The sequence below is a fragment of the Leptopilina boulardi genome, unplaced genomic scaffold, assembly GCF_019393585.1.
Source record: "Leptopilina boulardi isolate dan_hultmark-lab unplaced genomic scaffold, ZJU_Lbou_2.1 LbouV2_123, whole genome shotgun sequence".
Taxonomy (NCBI): Eukaryota; Metazoa; Arthropoda; class Insecta; order Hymenoptera; family Figitidae; genus Leptopilina; species Leptopilina boulardi.
In genome coordinates this window covers 1,183,478-1,199,314 of record NW_026137667.1, presented here as the reverse complement: position 1 = coordinate 1,199,314, position 15,837 = coordinate 1,183,478, and the positions used below count along the sequence as shown (strand labels likewise).

The 15,837-nt window shown below is 26.5% G+C and overlaps 1 protein-coding gene across 4 annotated transcripts in view; it reads right to left on the bottom strand.

Moving 5' to 3' along the window:
* LOC127290837 (KH domain-containing, RNA-binding, signal transduction-associated protein 2-like) overlaps window positions 1-15,837 on the bottom strand; it is a 98,483-nt gene continuing 82,646 nt past the window's right edge. Inside the window, exons 4-9 of one of the 4 annotated variants that reach the window (XM_051319652.1) lie at window positions 12,238-12,535; window positions 9,890-10,004; window positions 7,547-7,633; window positions 5,363-5,466; window positions 4,218-4,314; window positions 2,744-3,770 (exon numbers count right to left, since the gene is read on the bottom strand). In XM_051319652.1, coding sequence (XP_051175609.1) covers window positions 3,695-3,770; window positions 4,218-4,314; window positions 5,363-5,466; window positions 7,547-7,633; window positions 9,890-10,004; window positions 12,238-12,535 — 777 coding nt within the window. In that variant the 3' untranslated portion in view covers window positions 2,744-3,694. Of the gene's footprint in view, window positions 99-2,743; window positions 3,771-4,217; window positions 4,315-5,362; window positions 5,467-7,546; window positions 7,634-9,889; window positions 10,005-12,237; window positions 12,536-15,837 lie in introns of those variants that run through there. The other 3 variants (XM_051319656.1, XM_051319653.1, XM_051319665.1) reach the window with 3 other exon arrangements.

Below are 15,837 nucleotides of genomic sequence, written 5' to 3'. Positions count from 1 at the left end.
ATCAAAGTGCTTCACGGTCCATGGCTCAGACAGAGGCCAAAAAGGTTTCAAGCCACAAGAGCGCGTTCCCACGCAACCTGCAGGGATCTTCTATACACCTGATAAGAATATATTTCAAATTAGGATACAGTTTAAAGTCACTCTCGTCAAACCCAATAAGTCACAAAACCAATTTACATCGTCTACATTATATATACCCAAAACTCTCAAATATTTGATATTATTTGCCACGACGTTTGGGAAATTTAATTTTAAAATTTTATCAAATTTTCAGAATATTTTTGAAATTCCCTTTTGAGACATAATAAAGATGAAAGGAAATTTTCAATATCACTGTTGCAAATAGTAAAAATTTTAAATTTAAATCCGTAATAAAAGAATTGTAAGTGACGAAAAATTTCCACAATTTTTTTTTTAATTTTAGGACTTTTAGTTTATAACTACTTAAATAATAAAATTTTTACACGAATAACGAATACGTTTTTTTACGAATAAGTATTAAAAGGGTCATATGAGAATTTTTATGGCCACTGAGTATAAAAACAACAACAGATTGTCAAAATTCAAAGTAAAAAATTTTCATTCCAACAATGTTGAAAAATTTTCTAACTAAGTCATGATTCGTATTCAGCAATCCCAGAAAACCCTGGAGAAATTTATTTCAATTAAACTCATGGAATTTTTTAAAACACCGTAAGCTATTTTGAATTTTCAATATTTAATGTTTTTGTTTTCAACGATCTGAGAAATATAAAAAAAATAAATTTTATGGTTTTATATTTAAAGAAAAATAATTCAAGTTCATGATATTTCATCTTTATTATCACAAGTATGAAAAATTATTTTTGAATGAAAATGTTTGCTGGTTTTTGTAATTTTGTTTGAAACCGAGACATAATTTCTATAATACCTTTAATCCAAGTTTGGCGTGCAAAAATTATTGAACTACGATATATTACCATATTTTGCACTTTATTTAAGCTTACATGATATATCATCACTCGGCTTAATTAGAATAAATAAAAATTGTATCAATTATATATGGGAAAAAGATTTTTAAAAAAATTTTCATATTAAAAGAGTGTGGATAAATTTATAAATGAAAATCTGGAAGTTTATATTTCTATTTTTAAATTTTGTTGCAATTTAATAATATTTTTATGACATCCGGAAATTTTTTTTTTTAATTTAATTTCCTTCATTTCAGGTGGTTTGTGAAACCGTTTATAAAGTTTTGTCGCCTGTTTCAGTTGGTCGTCAAGCACGATAAAAAGCTTTATCTGGAAAAAAAAAATTGCCCATGAAACTATGAAAGAGGGATTTGAAAATTTTCATTTCATTTTCTAGAGAGTTATAACCACTTGATGGTTTATCTTAAATAAGATTTTTTTAAGAGGCCACGAGAGAAAAATATATTTATAATTGCGCACACAGTAAGCTCTTAAAAGTTGTCGAATATTGAAGTCGCTAAATTTTAAAACCATCGAGCTCTTAGGATCAAGTTTTATTAAAGAAACGGAAAGCGGAAATTTTTCGTCACTTGATGACATTCAAGAATTTAACTATTAAACCCCCTCCCATTTGTATTTATACTTAATCTTTTTATTTTTTTAACTTTAATTTAATATTTGGTAATTTATTATATTTATTGTGAATATTGTTTTTTTTAAGTATCTTATTTGTTTATTTAATTTAATTGGTGTAAGGGAATATACTCAGGGTTGGACACTTTGCTTTTCTTAAAATAAGAACACTAGCGCCATTTATACACGGACGTAGCGAAGCTTCTCGTAGTGAAACCTAACTTTTTGTGCCATTACATTTTTGGAGGATCAAAAGTAGCGTCTGCTGTGACGTCGGTGCATTTGTAGGAACGAAAAAAGTTTTGTGAGCGATGTGATTAAACATAAAAAATGAATAAAGAAAACAAGAAAGTACATGAAAAATGACATGAAAATGTTTTTTGAATATTTTCCGTGGATCAAATTTTTCACATTCTAATTACAATTTGGGAGGAAAATTATCATTATAATTTACTTTATTTTTATATTGTATTCTAAATTTTGTGATTTTTTACCTGTTTTGATAATAACAGTAGATTTTTTTTTATTTTTTAGTCAGTTTTTTAATTTTCTCTTTTAAAAATTTTTAAATTAAACTTAATGCGGATAATTAAAAATTAAATAAAATTGTTTATTACAAAAATTTTATTACGTGAAAATATTAAGTTTTATTAACAAAAAGTTCTTTCACATTGTGACGTTGCACAATTTTTCGTAATTATTATTATTTTTTTTTTAAATAAATAATTGAATCGCGAGCATAATTTTGTAAATAAACAATCGCCAGTGATTGTCAAGAATTCTCAGGTCATAGTCACATTTAATATTTGTTTCTAAATTTGTTTTTCTGTATTAAATGTTTTTGACGATTTGTTTAAATGAAGGAAAATAATTATTAAAATTTTTTTTATTTATTTATAAATAATTTTATTTTTTATTGTAAAATTTTTAAAAATAATAATTTTTTTTTACAAATAATTTCCATATAATTGTAATTTTTTATTTTTAGAAATAATTTTAAGATTAGCAAAACTAAAATTATTCTTTTTATGTTGAAAATTAAAAATGAATTTTAAATTACATTGAAAGGATATAAATAACTAAAAAGAATTATTAATGGATAAATATTAGATTAAATAAAAGATTCATTAAGATTCAGTATTCATTGAAAAAGAGGTAAATTTATTTTTCAGATTTTTTATGTTTATTTCTCCTTATTATGACAAATACATTTATTGAATAAATATTGAATTAATTTTCCGTTGATGATATTTTTGAGTTACTTAAAAGGACGCCCAATCTCATCTCGAATTGAATTTACAAATTAAATGATATTAGATACATTACAAGCAATGTTAAAAATTTGTGATAAGAATTTTATTTATTAGAAATAGTTGAATTTTTAAAATCAAGTAATTTTTCACTTCATAATTTGGACGTCCCCTTAACGTATTTCGCATTATAATTATTATTAGTATGAAGTTTCCTACATTATTTTAATTATTATATAATAATTAAATGTGTATATAAGTATGTAATTCAGAAGAAAAATTTTACGACTTTTATAAAAAAGAGAAAAAAAATACACATTGATACATGAAGTTACATAATTTCCAAATGTTACCTGTAGGCTACACTGAAGATTACATTATTTGATGAAAAAAGCAATAATGATTATTATTTTAATGTTTTACGCTTAACATTACAATAATTTCTATTATTTTTAATGATTTTAGAATAGCTTATTAACTGCAAGAGTCGACATTTTATTCTGTAGTAAACGTATTAATTTTATATTGTTTTTTTAAAGACATATTTATTCCTCTTTTATTGAATTAATATAACGTAGAAAAAAGGGATAAAACTTATTATTTACGAACAATATTATTTGAGTATATGTAATTAATTAATTCACATTAATTTTTTATTAAAAATTAATCTTTAAGGATTTTTACTTAAAATTCATGTTGCCCTGTCACGATTTAAGAGGACATTAAAGGAATGAGTTATGTATTTTTGTTCAAGAGAAATAAAGCAGTTATTTTTTTTAAAAATGAGTTGTAAGGATTGCGTCATTTTTCGATAAATGCTGTAGCGCGTTTTGTTTTATTACATTTTTATATGTATTCATGTTACATATTTCCGATTCCACCTGACGATTTATCCATTCCGAACATTGGTTTCATAGAGATGAACGATGTCTGAGGTCTGAAAATATATTTAGGGGACAAAAAAAAGAAAAAAAGGATCAATGGGAAAAGGTAGGTGGGACGAAAAGCGCGTATTTTTAGTTGAAAATTCTTTGCATTTTTTCATCTTTTACAAAATCGAACTTTAAAGTTATGGTTAAAATAAATGTAATTTTTCATTTTTAAAAGTTTAAAAGTAAGAAAAAATATTTTTTTTTAAACAAAAGCTTTTAAATGATAAAATAATGCAAATAAAATAATAAATATATCGAAATAAAAAGTTTTAAACAGAAAAATATTTGTAAAACGAATAAATATAGAGTAAAAAGTTACCTGGGTTTCTTTAGGCAGTTTAAAAGCTTTTGCAAGTAAAACTATGTAAAGTTTTACAATAGATAAAAATTAATTAAAATGAATTATTAAGGGGTTACATTAATTTTGAATTTCGTTAAAAGGAAATTTTTACTTGGAGGGTCGTGTATACGGAGCTGTGCGGTAGCGCGAGGCCGAGCCTGAAGTTGTTGTAGTCTTGTAACTTTTCCATGCGCGGCTTGAAGAATCCTCTGCGAATTTCATGGATTGAGGTATTTTTATTAATAATTTTTTTTAGGAAATACCGAAGAAACGTTTATGAAAAATAAATCTATCTTAAATGGGACGTTTGCACATTACTGAAATTAATTTAAAAAATTGTTGCCTTGAATTTCCTTCAAAAACAATTTTTATAATCGATTCTCAAAAATTATTTAATTTCAAGAAACTAATTTATTTCCAGAAATTATTACCAAAATTTTACTAATTAATTTACTAATTCTAATAAAGAAATTGGAATATTTGAAAAGTGAAATCTTAAATCTTAAAATTACAAATGAAATTAATTATAGTAAAAATAATAAAATTACAATGTCGAAGAAATTAATTTACAATTAAAATTTCTCAAAATTCACTTATTCGTAAAACTAAAATTTAATTAAAATAAATGAGAAAATCTAAATTTACATAATTACAATTTTAACAATAAATACATAAAAGATAATTAATTTTATAAAAATGAGTTTCAAGACAATGTTTCTTTAATAAATTAAATTTCGGTAATTTTCAGGCATCCCTTATATACGTTAACACTTCTCTAAGATAAATTAATATTTAATTTAATTTATTTCATACAAGATTAGGTTTGTCTTACGCGCGTTTTTTTTTTGTTTTAGAAAAGTTAAGTATATTATTATTTACGCTAGTTAAATTTCTTCAGTTGATGAAGAATTTTAATTTTTTTTGTTTCTCAACAGTTTAAAAGTTTTTTAATATTTTATTAAATTTCACTTTATATTATTTGTATTTACAAATTATTTAAATTATCAGGAAATGATCAGATTTAATGCGCGAATGACAAGCCATAGTTTAGTTTATTTTTGATAAATTACAAAAGCAAGGATATAATTTATTAACACCTGTGCCTTTGTAAAAAGTGATTTTTTTAATTTTAGACGATTTTCTTTTGATTTTATTAAATTTTTTCTTAATTTTCTTAGTTGACTTAACAAAATATAATTAATGATTTATTGTTTAGATGATAAAATGTTTAATGCAATTTAAATAATATTTTCTTACCTGGATATTCCGATGATTCATAATAATCGTGAGATGAGTGAGGCATTGAATCATCTTCATAATCGTAAGATCCATATCTTCCACTAGATTGATACATATCATCGCTAAAAATAATAATTTAATTATTAATTAATTAATCAATAATTTAATAAAATATAACTGTTTTTTCTTTCAAAAAATTTAATTTTTTAAAAAGATTTTAAATTTAAAACATTTTTTAAATATATTGAAAAATACTATTGTTCGTAATCTTGAATATCAAAATATAAAAAAAGTGATTATTGAGATTTTACGATAAGTGATTCGTATGATAATAGTACGTAGTACCCGTTTCCTCAGAATAGTAATAAAATTTCAGATAAAATCTTTAATGTTGAGGAATTAGTACTGGTTGCTATCTAGAATCTATTTCTGTCATTACCTTTATCAGAATAACTGTAGAAGGAACTTTCTTAAATTGATCCTTTTAAAGTAGATCTGGCGAATTTTATAGATCTGACACTATATTTTTTTTTATAATGTTAGAGGTCGTGCTAAATTATATATCTTTGTATAAAAAAATGCTTCGATTTATTAGATATTATGAAAAAGTTAATTGACTCGAAAATAGTGGCTTTATCTTTATTTAAATATAAAAAAGACATAAAAAACGACATAAAAAAAGGAGGAAGCATTAATCCATTAACTGAGATTCATAATACTAATAATTCTTAAATTATTAAAAAAAATTTTTATTAAAAGTCGGCAGGGGAAGAAGTTTGATTCCGACAGTTAAGGACGAACTAAAGATTCTTCAGGATCTTGTCAATGAGGCGAAGGCAAAATATGCCCTAGCTGATAACGGAGATTGTCCAGAGAGGACTGTAAAGAAAGAGAAACAAGAGGAAGCACCTTTTATGAAGAAGATTGCGAAGGTGGCTGCAGCACCGAATCTTAAGCAAAACAAGGAAGAAGAAGGCGACGAGTGGATCTACAATGATAATCGGAGTTGCAACCGGAAACACATATACTGACGTACTGAGCAAACTTCGTAGGAAAGTGAATCCGGACTACAGCCAAATGCGTGTCATAGGTGTAAGGCCTACGAAAAAGGGAGACTTCCTGATCAAAATCGGAGGAGACTCCAACGGAAAGTTTCCACTGTCCTCACTGGACAAATTCATTTCACATCAAAGAGGCACTCACCGCGGAGGTCTCCAAAACGGTTGGAAGCATGTTCTTGATTATTACTTTTGTTAGTAAATTAAGAAAAAAAATTTTATTTTGTTTCAGATTAACTTCTGCAACCTGTGTACTGCGTGTAGTGGAGCCTCTCCAATAAAAACCATTTTCGAAGAGTTTTAAATAAAAAAAATTTTTGTACAAACATAAAAATATGCCTAACAATATCCTTCAATTTAAGTATCTTCCTATTTCTCTTTCCACGAAAAAAATACCAAAAAACGTTAAATTTCAGCCTCCAACAGTGGTGTAACCCCTTAAATTCGTTGAAGCTGATCAGAAGTTTGCAGAATTTAAAAGAAGAGACAGACGCTAAGAGAGAAGCGATTCGTTGCATTCACTGGTCTTAACTGTAACATCATTATATCCTGCGGAATAATTGTAATAGAATCACCGATTATAATTCAAGATTTATAATAAAGTTATTGAATCGTTTTATTAATATTGTGAACAAATTGAACGAGAAAATTATTAGTCAAGTATTTAAATCTAAATCGATAAGGAGAAGAAAATATCAAAATTGAATTGCGTTTATATTTACGAGTTGAAGCAGAAAAGGTTTTAGGATCTTTCGAATATTTTCAAAATAAGAAGGAAAATAAATTTTGAAATTTAATTAGACTGTAAAAAGCAAAACATAAAACTTGACGACAGATGCTTTTTACATTAGGGAGAAGAAGAGTCATACGGTATGATAGAAGATTTTGGTATTATGTTTCAGAGAGAATAAAGACAATGGCAAAGGCTACAAAATCTCCATAGGGGTAATAACTACTAGCCCTCCCTAGTCGTAATATTCACAGTAAAATACAACAGTTGACCGAGTTTCCTGCTTGTACATGCGCTTCAAAAAATAACAAAGTGTGAATGTATATGTACATATATATATAAATATTCTGACAATTGTAAAACTTTCACCAAACAATATCAACTGAACGGGAAGATTATTTTACTGATACTTACGCTGTCGAGGATTTGTAGTGGCGATCGGAGTATCGGCTACTGGTCGAAGATCCATATTCGTAGTCATGTTTCGTGGGTTTCTCGTATCTACCGAGAAAAAAATTCTCTGCATTCATTCAAAAAACTATCATTCCAAATAAATATTAAAATAAATAAAAATCATGCAAACATACAAAATAAATAAAATATTTAAATAAACAAAATATATAAAAGGAAACGTAGGAATACGATTTGAACACGGATCAATTGGCATAAACTACAAATATATTTTGTTAGCGGAATAATAACTCAAACGCTTTTTCTTTTTCAAAGAACTTCTCTGAAAAAATTTTTAAGTTGCATAAAACAAATGAATTAAATTTGGTAAATATACACTTTTTAAAGTTCTAGAAATAAAACGAAATATATTATATTCTATATATAATATAGATTATTTTTTTATTATTTATGATGGCTCTTGGGAAAGAATTAAATTTAATTAATTAATTCAATTAAATTTTAAGAATATTTTTCTCTCTGATTTTATGAAAAGTTATAAGTTATTTATATAGATGTTTTTTTTAACTTTATTAAAAGGTAAAAAATAATAAAATATAATATATCTCCAATGTTATATTTCTCTTGAAAATAAATTGTTAAAAAAATTCATTTATGTCCTATTGGTTATTTTCTTTTAATGTGCACAATTTGATATTTTCAGTGAAATAATTTTTCTTCAATATTAATATTTTACATTATGTCACTCATGAAGTGCATTTTTTTCACTTTTATTTGTAGAAGTATAATTATGTAAAAACTCAACGTTGATCGACCAGTACAATTTCCTCGAAGCTCTTTAAAAATAACTTCCCATTCAGTTAAATTTTAACGGTTAAAAATATCCTATATTTAATTTTACAACTCAATTGAGAAATCAATTTGAAATTAAAATTAAATGTTAAATTAATTAAAATTAAATTAAATTACTATGTTAAGAACTTAATTTTATTTGAAGCATAAAACTCATTATAAGCAAGTTTATTTAAATAGAAAATTTATTAATCTAATAATATTATTTGCCTTGTTGAAATTATAAGCCAGTGCAGAAATAGAAAAATATTGAGAAAAATAGTAGAAAATTTGGAGAAATTTAATTACACAAAAATTCAATTCAATAAAATGGAAATAATTAAAATAAATTCATTAAATTGTGAGTTTAAATATTTAAAAATTGAATTGAATCAGAAAAAATAGATTAACTAGAAATTCCATTTGATAAAAATTGAAATGCATAAAAATTCTGATGTGATTTTTGTTAAATATTGAATAATTAAAATGCAAATTCTAGAAATTCAATAAAATAAATATTTTACTATACACAAAAAATTTAATAAAAGCGGATTCCTTCTAACACATTTAGCTATAGGGTAACTGCACCAGTGATTGCATAAATATTGATTTTCCGCTAACTTTGTCCTATTATTATTATTATTATTTTTTAAATCAGTTTATTGTTTGAAATTATTGACTCGTCATTTTTTCGAAGAAATTAATTTTTAGGCGTAATTATAATGCCTAAAATAAAAGAAATTGAAAAACCTGATTATTTAATTAAATTTATGTGATACATCAGTTCTGAGAAGCAAATGAGTTCAAACACGTAGTTGAATGACCATAAACATAAATGTTTAAGTAATTATCACCCACGTACTATCAATTTCCAATACAAAAGAAATAATAGTATTGTCCAAATTTAAAGAGACATTATATTCTTAATTTCTATTATTCAATATAATGAAACGCGTGAGAATTATATCATCAGATAAGATTGTCAAAATATAGTAGAAATTTATTTTTTGCTTATTTCTTATTCTATGCTTATATTTATTATCTTTTATTTTTAAATTATTTGTCGCTTTTTCAAACTAAATTAGAGGAATCAAAGACACAGAAACGTGCATTTCCTCGGCTTATATAGTCGCGTCCCTAGTCTTAATTTTTCTGGGCAAGTAAAATTCAAAATGTGCGAGTGTGTGAGTAGGAAATTTTAAATTGATTGAGCGAAAATCCGCGAGTTTCCCTCATCACTTTAAGCAGGGCGCTTCTCCCATGTATTTCTTACCGCCAGTTTCTTAACTGCTGTTCTTAGTTTTATTAAGGAAAATCCAATTTGTAATTATTAATCACTACTTTGTGCCTTTTAATATTAATTGATATTTGATGATCCTGTAATTGGTCCAAGTTACTGTTGGATTTATTTCAATAAATAAAAATAAAATAAAAATACAATCACCATAATGAAAAAAAACATGAAAATCAAAATTTAAGTATTGCGTTAAAAAAAGTAAGACATGAAAAATTTACCCATAGGTTTGGTCCATGGCGACTCTTGCTCGATCCAGAATAGAGAGGACTTTTGTTTTCGCTGGAACTGGACGAGTGATGGGCGGTCCTCGTGCAGGTGGCGGTGGAAGGATTGCTATTGGGAAAAAAAAAGTACAAGCAGATCAATGACGATGTCGGTCTCTCTGCAAAGTGCAGTTAACCACGTGTCTAAAGAATACGAGGACACATTTTATATATCTCAGAAATGGCGCGAAGAAAATTCGAGCTGTCGCCAGCTGTCGATACACGACGTGAGATATGGATGCTGGTAGCTCCAGGACTTTTTCGCTCACACTCTCTTCAAATATCCCCGGAGAGTGAATAAAATGATCTTTTTCTGAGTGCTACTTTTCAAGAACTTCTTTACTTTCATTATGATAAATTTTTAAAAAAATCTAATTATTCAGAAAAAAATTACAAAGAATGAAGAGAATTTTTAGAATTCTCAAGTTACTATTTAAAAAAAACACACACATTTTTGCGTCATAAAAAAACACTACCTCTTAAAAAAAACTTCTATTATTCTTTCAGGTTCTTTTCAAGCAGTACTTGAGGACACATTTGTAGAAGAATAAAAAGAACAGAAAAGATAGGAAACTTTTTGTATAGAAACTGACGACATAAAAGGGGTATGACGTCCTTAATAGAAATTTACCACACATAAAAATTCGAAATATCTTATTTAAAAAATTTTTTTCATAAATCTTTAAATTATGCATTTTTGCACATCTTAAATTTTTTTTTTAATTTTGAAAAAACATTCGAAGAGATGATACAGCATTTACATGTATAAAATATGTAAATTATTAAGTATGTATTTTTTTCTAAGGAATTCTTGAAAAGTAAATGATAAAAAATTTTAATTAATGCAATAATTAGAGAGAATAAAAAAAAGTTTTTAATGAATAGATAGACTTTTTCTTTATCTTTTTTTTTTATTTATATTTTTAATTTCTTTATTTTGGAAAACAGTTAACTTCTTTAATTATTAAATTATTTTAATTTGTAAATAAATAATTATGACGTTAAATTTTTTTTTAAAGTTTTGATAAATTTTATAAATATTTAAAATGCTAAAGTGGTTCAAAATTGAAGTATAGGTAATATGTATACTAAGTTTGAGTGCAATCTATAACAACTATTGATTTTTCCATTTTTTTGTCACAAAATAATATTTTAGTTATATATCAGCATTTAATAAATTATTATTGAGATTAATTCAAAAAATTAAATGAAAATATTAAGCTTGATAATTGAATTTAAAGAAATAAAAGAATAGGAATACTAACCGTTAATTAATAACGTCTTAAATAATCTTTTTCATAGAATTTGAATTCAGGCAAAGTCGTGAAAGTGACAGCTGATTGAAATCCAATTATCTTTTCATTTACTGTAAAATCAACTTAATTTCAAAGCGTATTCAAGTGGTTTTTGTTAGCCTCATGTCCTTCAAATTATTAATTTCTATTTCTAAAAAAAATCTTTAGAAATTCATTCTCATAAAAATTTTCTTTTAATAACAATGTTTTTTTTCAATTTTTTTTTACGTTCAACGTGGTATTATGAACAAAAATTGTTTTTCAATCTCACAATCTAAGAAATTAAAAACTAAATCTAAAAAATTGTTATTGTTAAGCAACATAATTACACTTTTTAAAAATATGTTACCGTTTTCGAGTTATTCTTTATTTTATCAGTAACCTTTCACTGATTTAAATTTTGAGAGTAATATTTTATTTTAAGTTAGAATGATTTTAAATATGCAAAGAATAAAAATTCTGTATGTCGTCAATAATTTTTACGAGCAACACTTAAGAAGGGCTCTGCGAATTAAAGGGGAACTTGGCAGTCTGTTAGAGTCTACTTAATTTAAAATCATCACTTAACAAAATTAAAAAAATATTAACTTCGATTTGATATGTAGTTATAAAACTGTTTTTTTGGGTTAAAAATTGAAATCTCAATAAAAATATTCAATTTAGAGATTGGTATTGGTATTAGAGATTAATTTTTTATTTTTCGTCCGCCATATTGGATCCGCCATCTTTTATTTTGAAAATCTGATTTCAGATTCGTAATCAGCGATCACAAAAACCCCTGAGTGACGAGTAGCAAGCAAATTAAATTAAATTTTTTATTTTATTAATTTTATTTTAGAAAATATTCATGCATTTTTAGATAAAGGGTTAAAGTGGCTATAAAAAGCCACTTGAGAATACATTGCCCTCGAATGGATAATATATTTCTTCTAAAAAAAAGGGGGAAAAGAGAAAAAAGATTGAGGTAGTGAAAAATGTCTTGTTTTACATAAGTAGGATGTCACTTACGTCGTGCTGATCGCGGTGGCATACCCGGTGGTGGAGGTCTCGCTGATCCTCTTAGGATGCTAGTGGGAGGTCTCATGACTGGCGTACCGTCATCACCCATAGTCATTTCCATTTCACGCATCTGTTCCTGACGGATGTTGTCATTACTGTCCGGTATAAGATATTTGCGAACCTCTGCCAGAGCAAATGCGATACGAGCATGAGCCTCAGCTGGTGGGGCTAAAGCTGCAATTTCCACGTGAAGATCATCAGAAAGGTGGGCGTACTTTGGATCCAAGGATTGCCGACACTCCTCCTCCTGGAAATTCATAAACATATGTTTGCATCATTAATTTCTTTGTTTCTAAAGTACTCATATCATTTGTTTATACATTTTTGCAATTACAGATTATCAAAAAAGTTTAATTCAGTTAAAGATTAGTACTAAAATCATTTGTAGATTATTTTTGAGGTATTTGTGACAGGATAATCGTTGAATACTTGGAAGTGTTCTTGTAGATGTAGAAACTTCTAACACTTGACTTGAAAATTCTTCTAAGTCGAACTTGAGTAAAAAATCGAGTAGAGTAACAATACTTGTATAAGATTTCGTATGTGAAGACGTGCACCAAAATCTGAACTGATCTCTCCTGGCAAATGTAGACCTTTTAGTCAGCGAAAGATGCCAGAAGTCATCTTCCTGACACACATAATTGGAGGTGAGTCCCGATTATTCAAGAATACCAAAAGACTGTAATGATGATTATTTAAGCTAAAGGATCAGCTCGCCAAATGGTGTCAGAGTATCTATTTTTAAATCTGAATCTAACAAAATTCAGCAGGTAAATAAATATGGCTGCTAGATAATTTAATGTCACATCAAATAAATCCCATATCACGAATAATGAACAGTTAATTCATAAACTGTAATATGAGTAATAATATGAAAAGTGAATAGATGAAAAGAGGAATAATGTGAAAATTATTATCAGTTAGGAAACACGCAACCTGATGTTATTGTTCTTCAGTGTTGGAAGAAGCAATAAAAAAATGTGAGAAATGTATTTTGATTAACTTTCGGTTGAGTGAGTTTATATATTTGTTGGAGCGAGTAAGTGCAATGAATGAATTTTGAGGATAGAACATGTTTAAAGCTATTGTTAATTGTTAGCGAACCAAAGGCAGAGTACAAGAGATAACTCCCGAATGCTTGATCCAGGATGCACAACAATAGCCATGTTAATATCGTCGCGTCGACCTCAACTGAAGTCTAGTCAAGCACGCGATCCAATAAATTTACTCGTGACAGTATCGTTTTACCAAAGAAGAAATGTAGCTCCACTTAACTGAATGTAAGAAAGATTTTCATCTAACAAAACTGCCAAAATACAAATTATAGCTTGTGCATGAATTCATTCTGAAATATTTTTCTCCATCCGTGAAAAATAACACGAAAAATTTTTATTTATCATAGTAAAAAGCTTAACAATATTAATAAAAATATTGTTCGAAATTGATTAATTAGAATATTAAGAATTATTTCGACTGTCAAATATTAGATACAATAGTCTGCTTTAAAAATACTCTGCAATATATAATTTATGTTTCACCTTACACAATAATACTACAATGTCCAGTATAATTTCAGCAAATATGCACTTTGTGAAACTTAAATCAGATAATTTTATGCAAGTGGAATGTGTAAGTACATGCAAATGTACTTATGACAAAGTAAATATTGTACACTCGGTGTACTATCGTTAAGAGTTGCTAAAGGAGTTTATGTTATACAAAGTAAATGCACCAATTTTATAAGTAAATAGAAATAAACATTGGTCAGATTAAGAATTAAAGGTTGAGGTAACGTACTAAAAGCGAACCTCTGGAAATTTCAAAGATACTCCCAGCTTAATGGAATACGAACTTGAGAATCCAATCAAGAGAAAAAGTAACAACCACTGAGAACCCACTGAGTTTCGAGTGTGGATCAAATTTCGCATCACTTTTTTTTCCTCAGAATAATAAAGCGAAGTACTTTAAGTTGAAAGTTCACGTCTTAAAATAATTATAGGATTATAGGTATAGAATTACCCTTCCTTTATTGTTAAATATTGAAAGCTACTTTAATAAAACTGTACAATCAATTTAAGTTGTAATTTTTATTATCAAATTTTGTGAAATCTTATTTTATTTTCTTACAACTTATTGACAGAAATTTTTAAGATTACATTTTGAAATTTAATAAATACGTATAAAAAAGTACTGAAAAAAATCGGATTTAATAAATTTACATCTCTTTGACATCTGTCAGATGTAGAAAGCTATTTTTCGTGTTAGATGTATGTTTAGAGCATAAAAAAAATAAATATGAATCGATGTTACATAGGGGAGCATTAAAATGTCCAAAAAAAAGCGTTACGTAATTTATGGATGGCCTTAAATTGTTGTTCCTCGCGAAAAAAAGTAACGTGGTTTTTTTTATATAATATTAATAGAATTTATCACTTTGTCACGTCACCGTAACATTTTTTATAAACAAATAATATTTTTTGTAAAATTAATTTTTAAAATAAATAATTGTTTATAAACCTCTCCTCAACTTAGTTTCTTTAACTAAGTTAAATTGAGGGATTAGAGTAGGGAATAATTATAAGTTCCTATAGATTAGGAAAAATTAATAATAATTAAAAATTTTAATTAAATAATTATGACATAACAACTTTTAAAATTAATATAAAATATATTTTCAAAGCAAGTTTTTTCTCTTAAAAATATAGATTTTTAGAAATTATTTTGTTCTTAAATTGTGTTTAGCATTAAGACTAATTTGAAGCTGGTAATTTTAGGGGAGTTTCCACACGCTTTAATCTCAACAACGGCTTTTCTCATCTTTGATTAATCTCACATTAGAGCGCGAAAATTCACCCTCACACATTAAACATCTCTATGTTAATGCTGCATGACACTCATTCACACACACTTAACTCGTTGGTTCGTTCGGAAAGACTAACACACACACACACACTTCATCTGCTGAGTATCTCTAGTATGTAATCAGTCGTTTAAAATTCATTAATTTAATCAAAACTAAAAGGTAAACAAACTTTGTAATATTATAAAACAAATTTAAAATTATACGTTGTAACGAAGCTTCCCAATCAATGGCGAAAATTACGGTACAAAAAATATAGCATGAAGGAAAATGTGTGCTTCATTAAAATTTCAATTTTTTTTTATTATCACGGTTATGACTCCTTGGATCAATGTTTGAATAAAATAATCAGAAGACTGGTGCTTTAGTTGTAAAAATATAGAACGATTATTTTATTATTTATTTTGTCCTATAGACGACATTTTTGTACTCTTTATTTTCAGCTTCCTGATGTTCCTGCACACCTACCTAACACCGCCCCATTACTCTCTATCTTATCCTTTGATAGTCTCTAAAGGCTAATATTTCTCCCTTTCGAGTGCGATCTTTATTTTCTTATATTTATCAGAATATTTGGATTTATCTATTCCATATTCTAGACAACTTATTGTTTTTCGTAAAGTAATTTTCAATTGTATAATCTTCAATAAATAAATTTTTGAATAATGTTAAAATTAACTTTTAAGAAT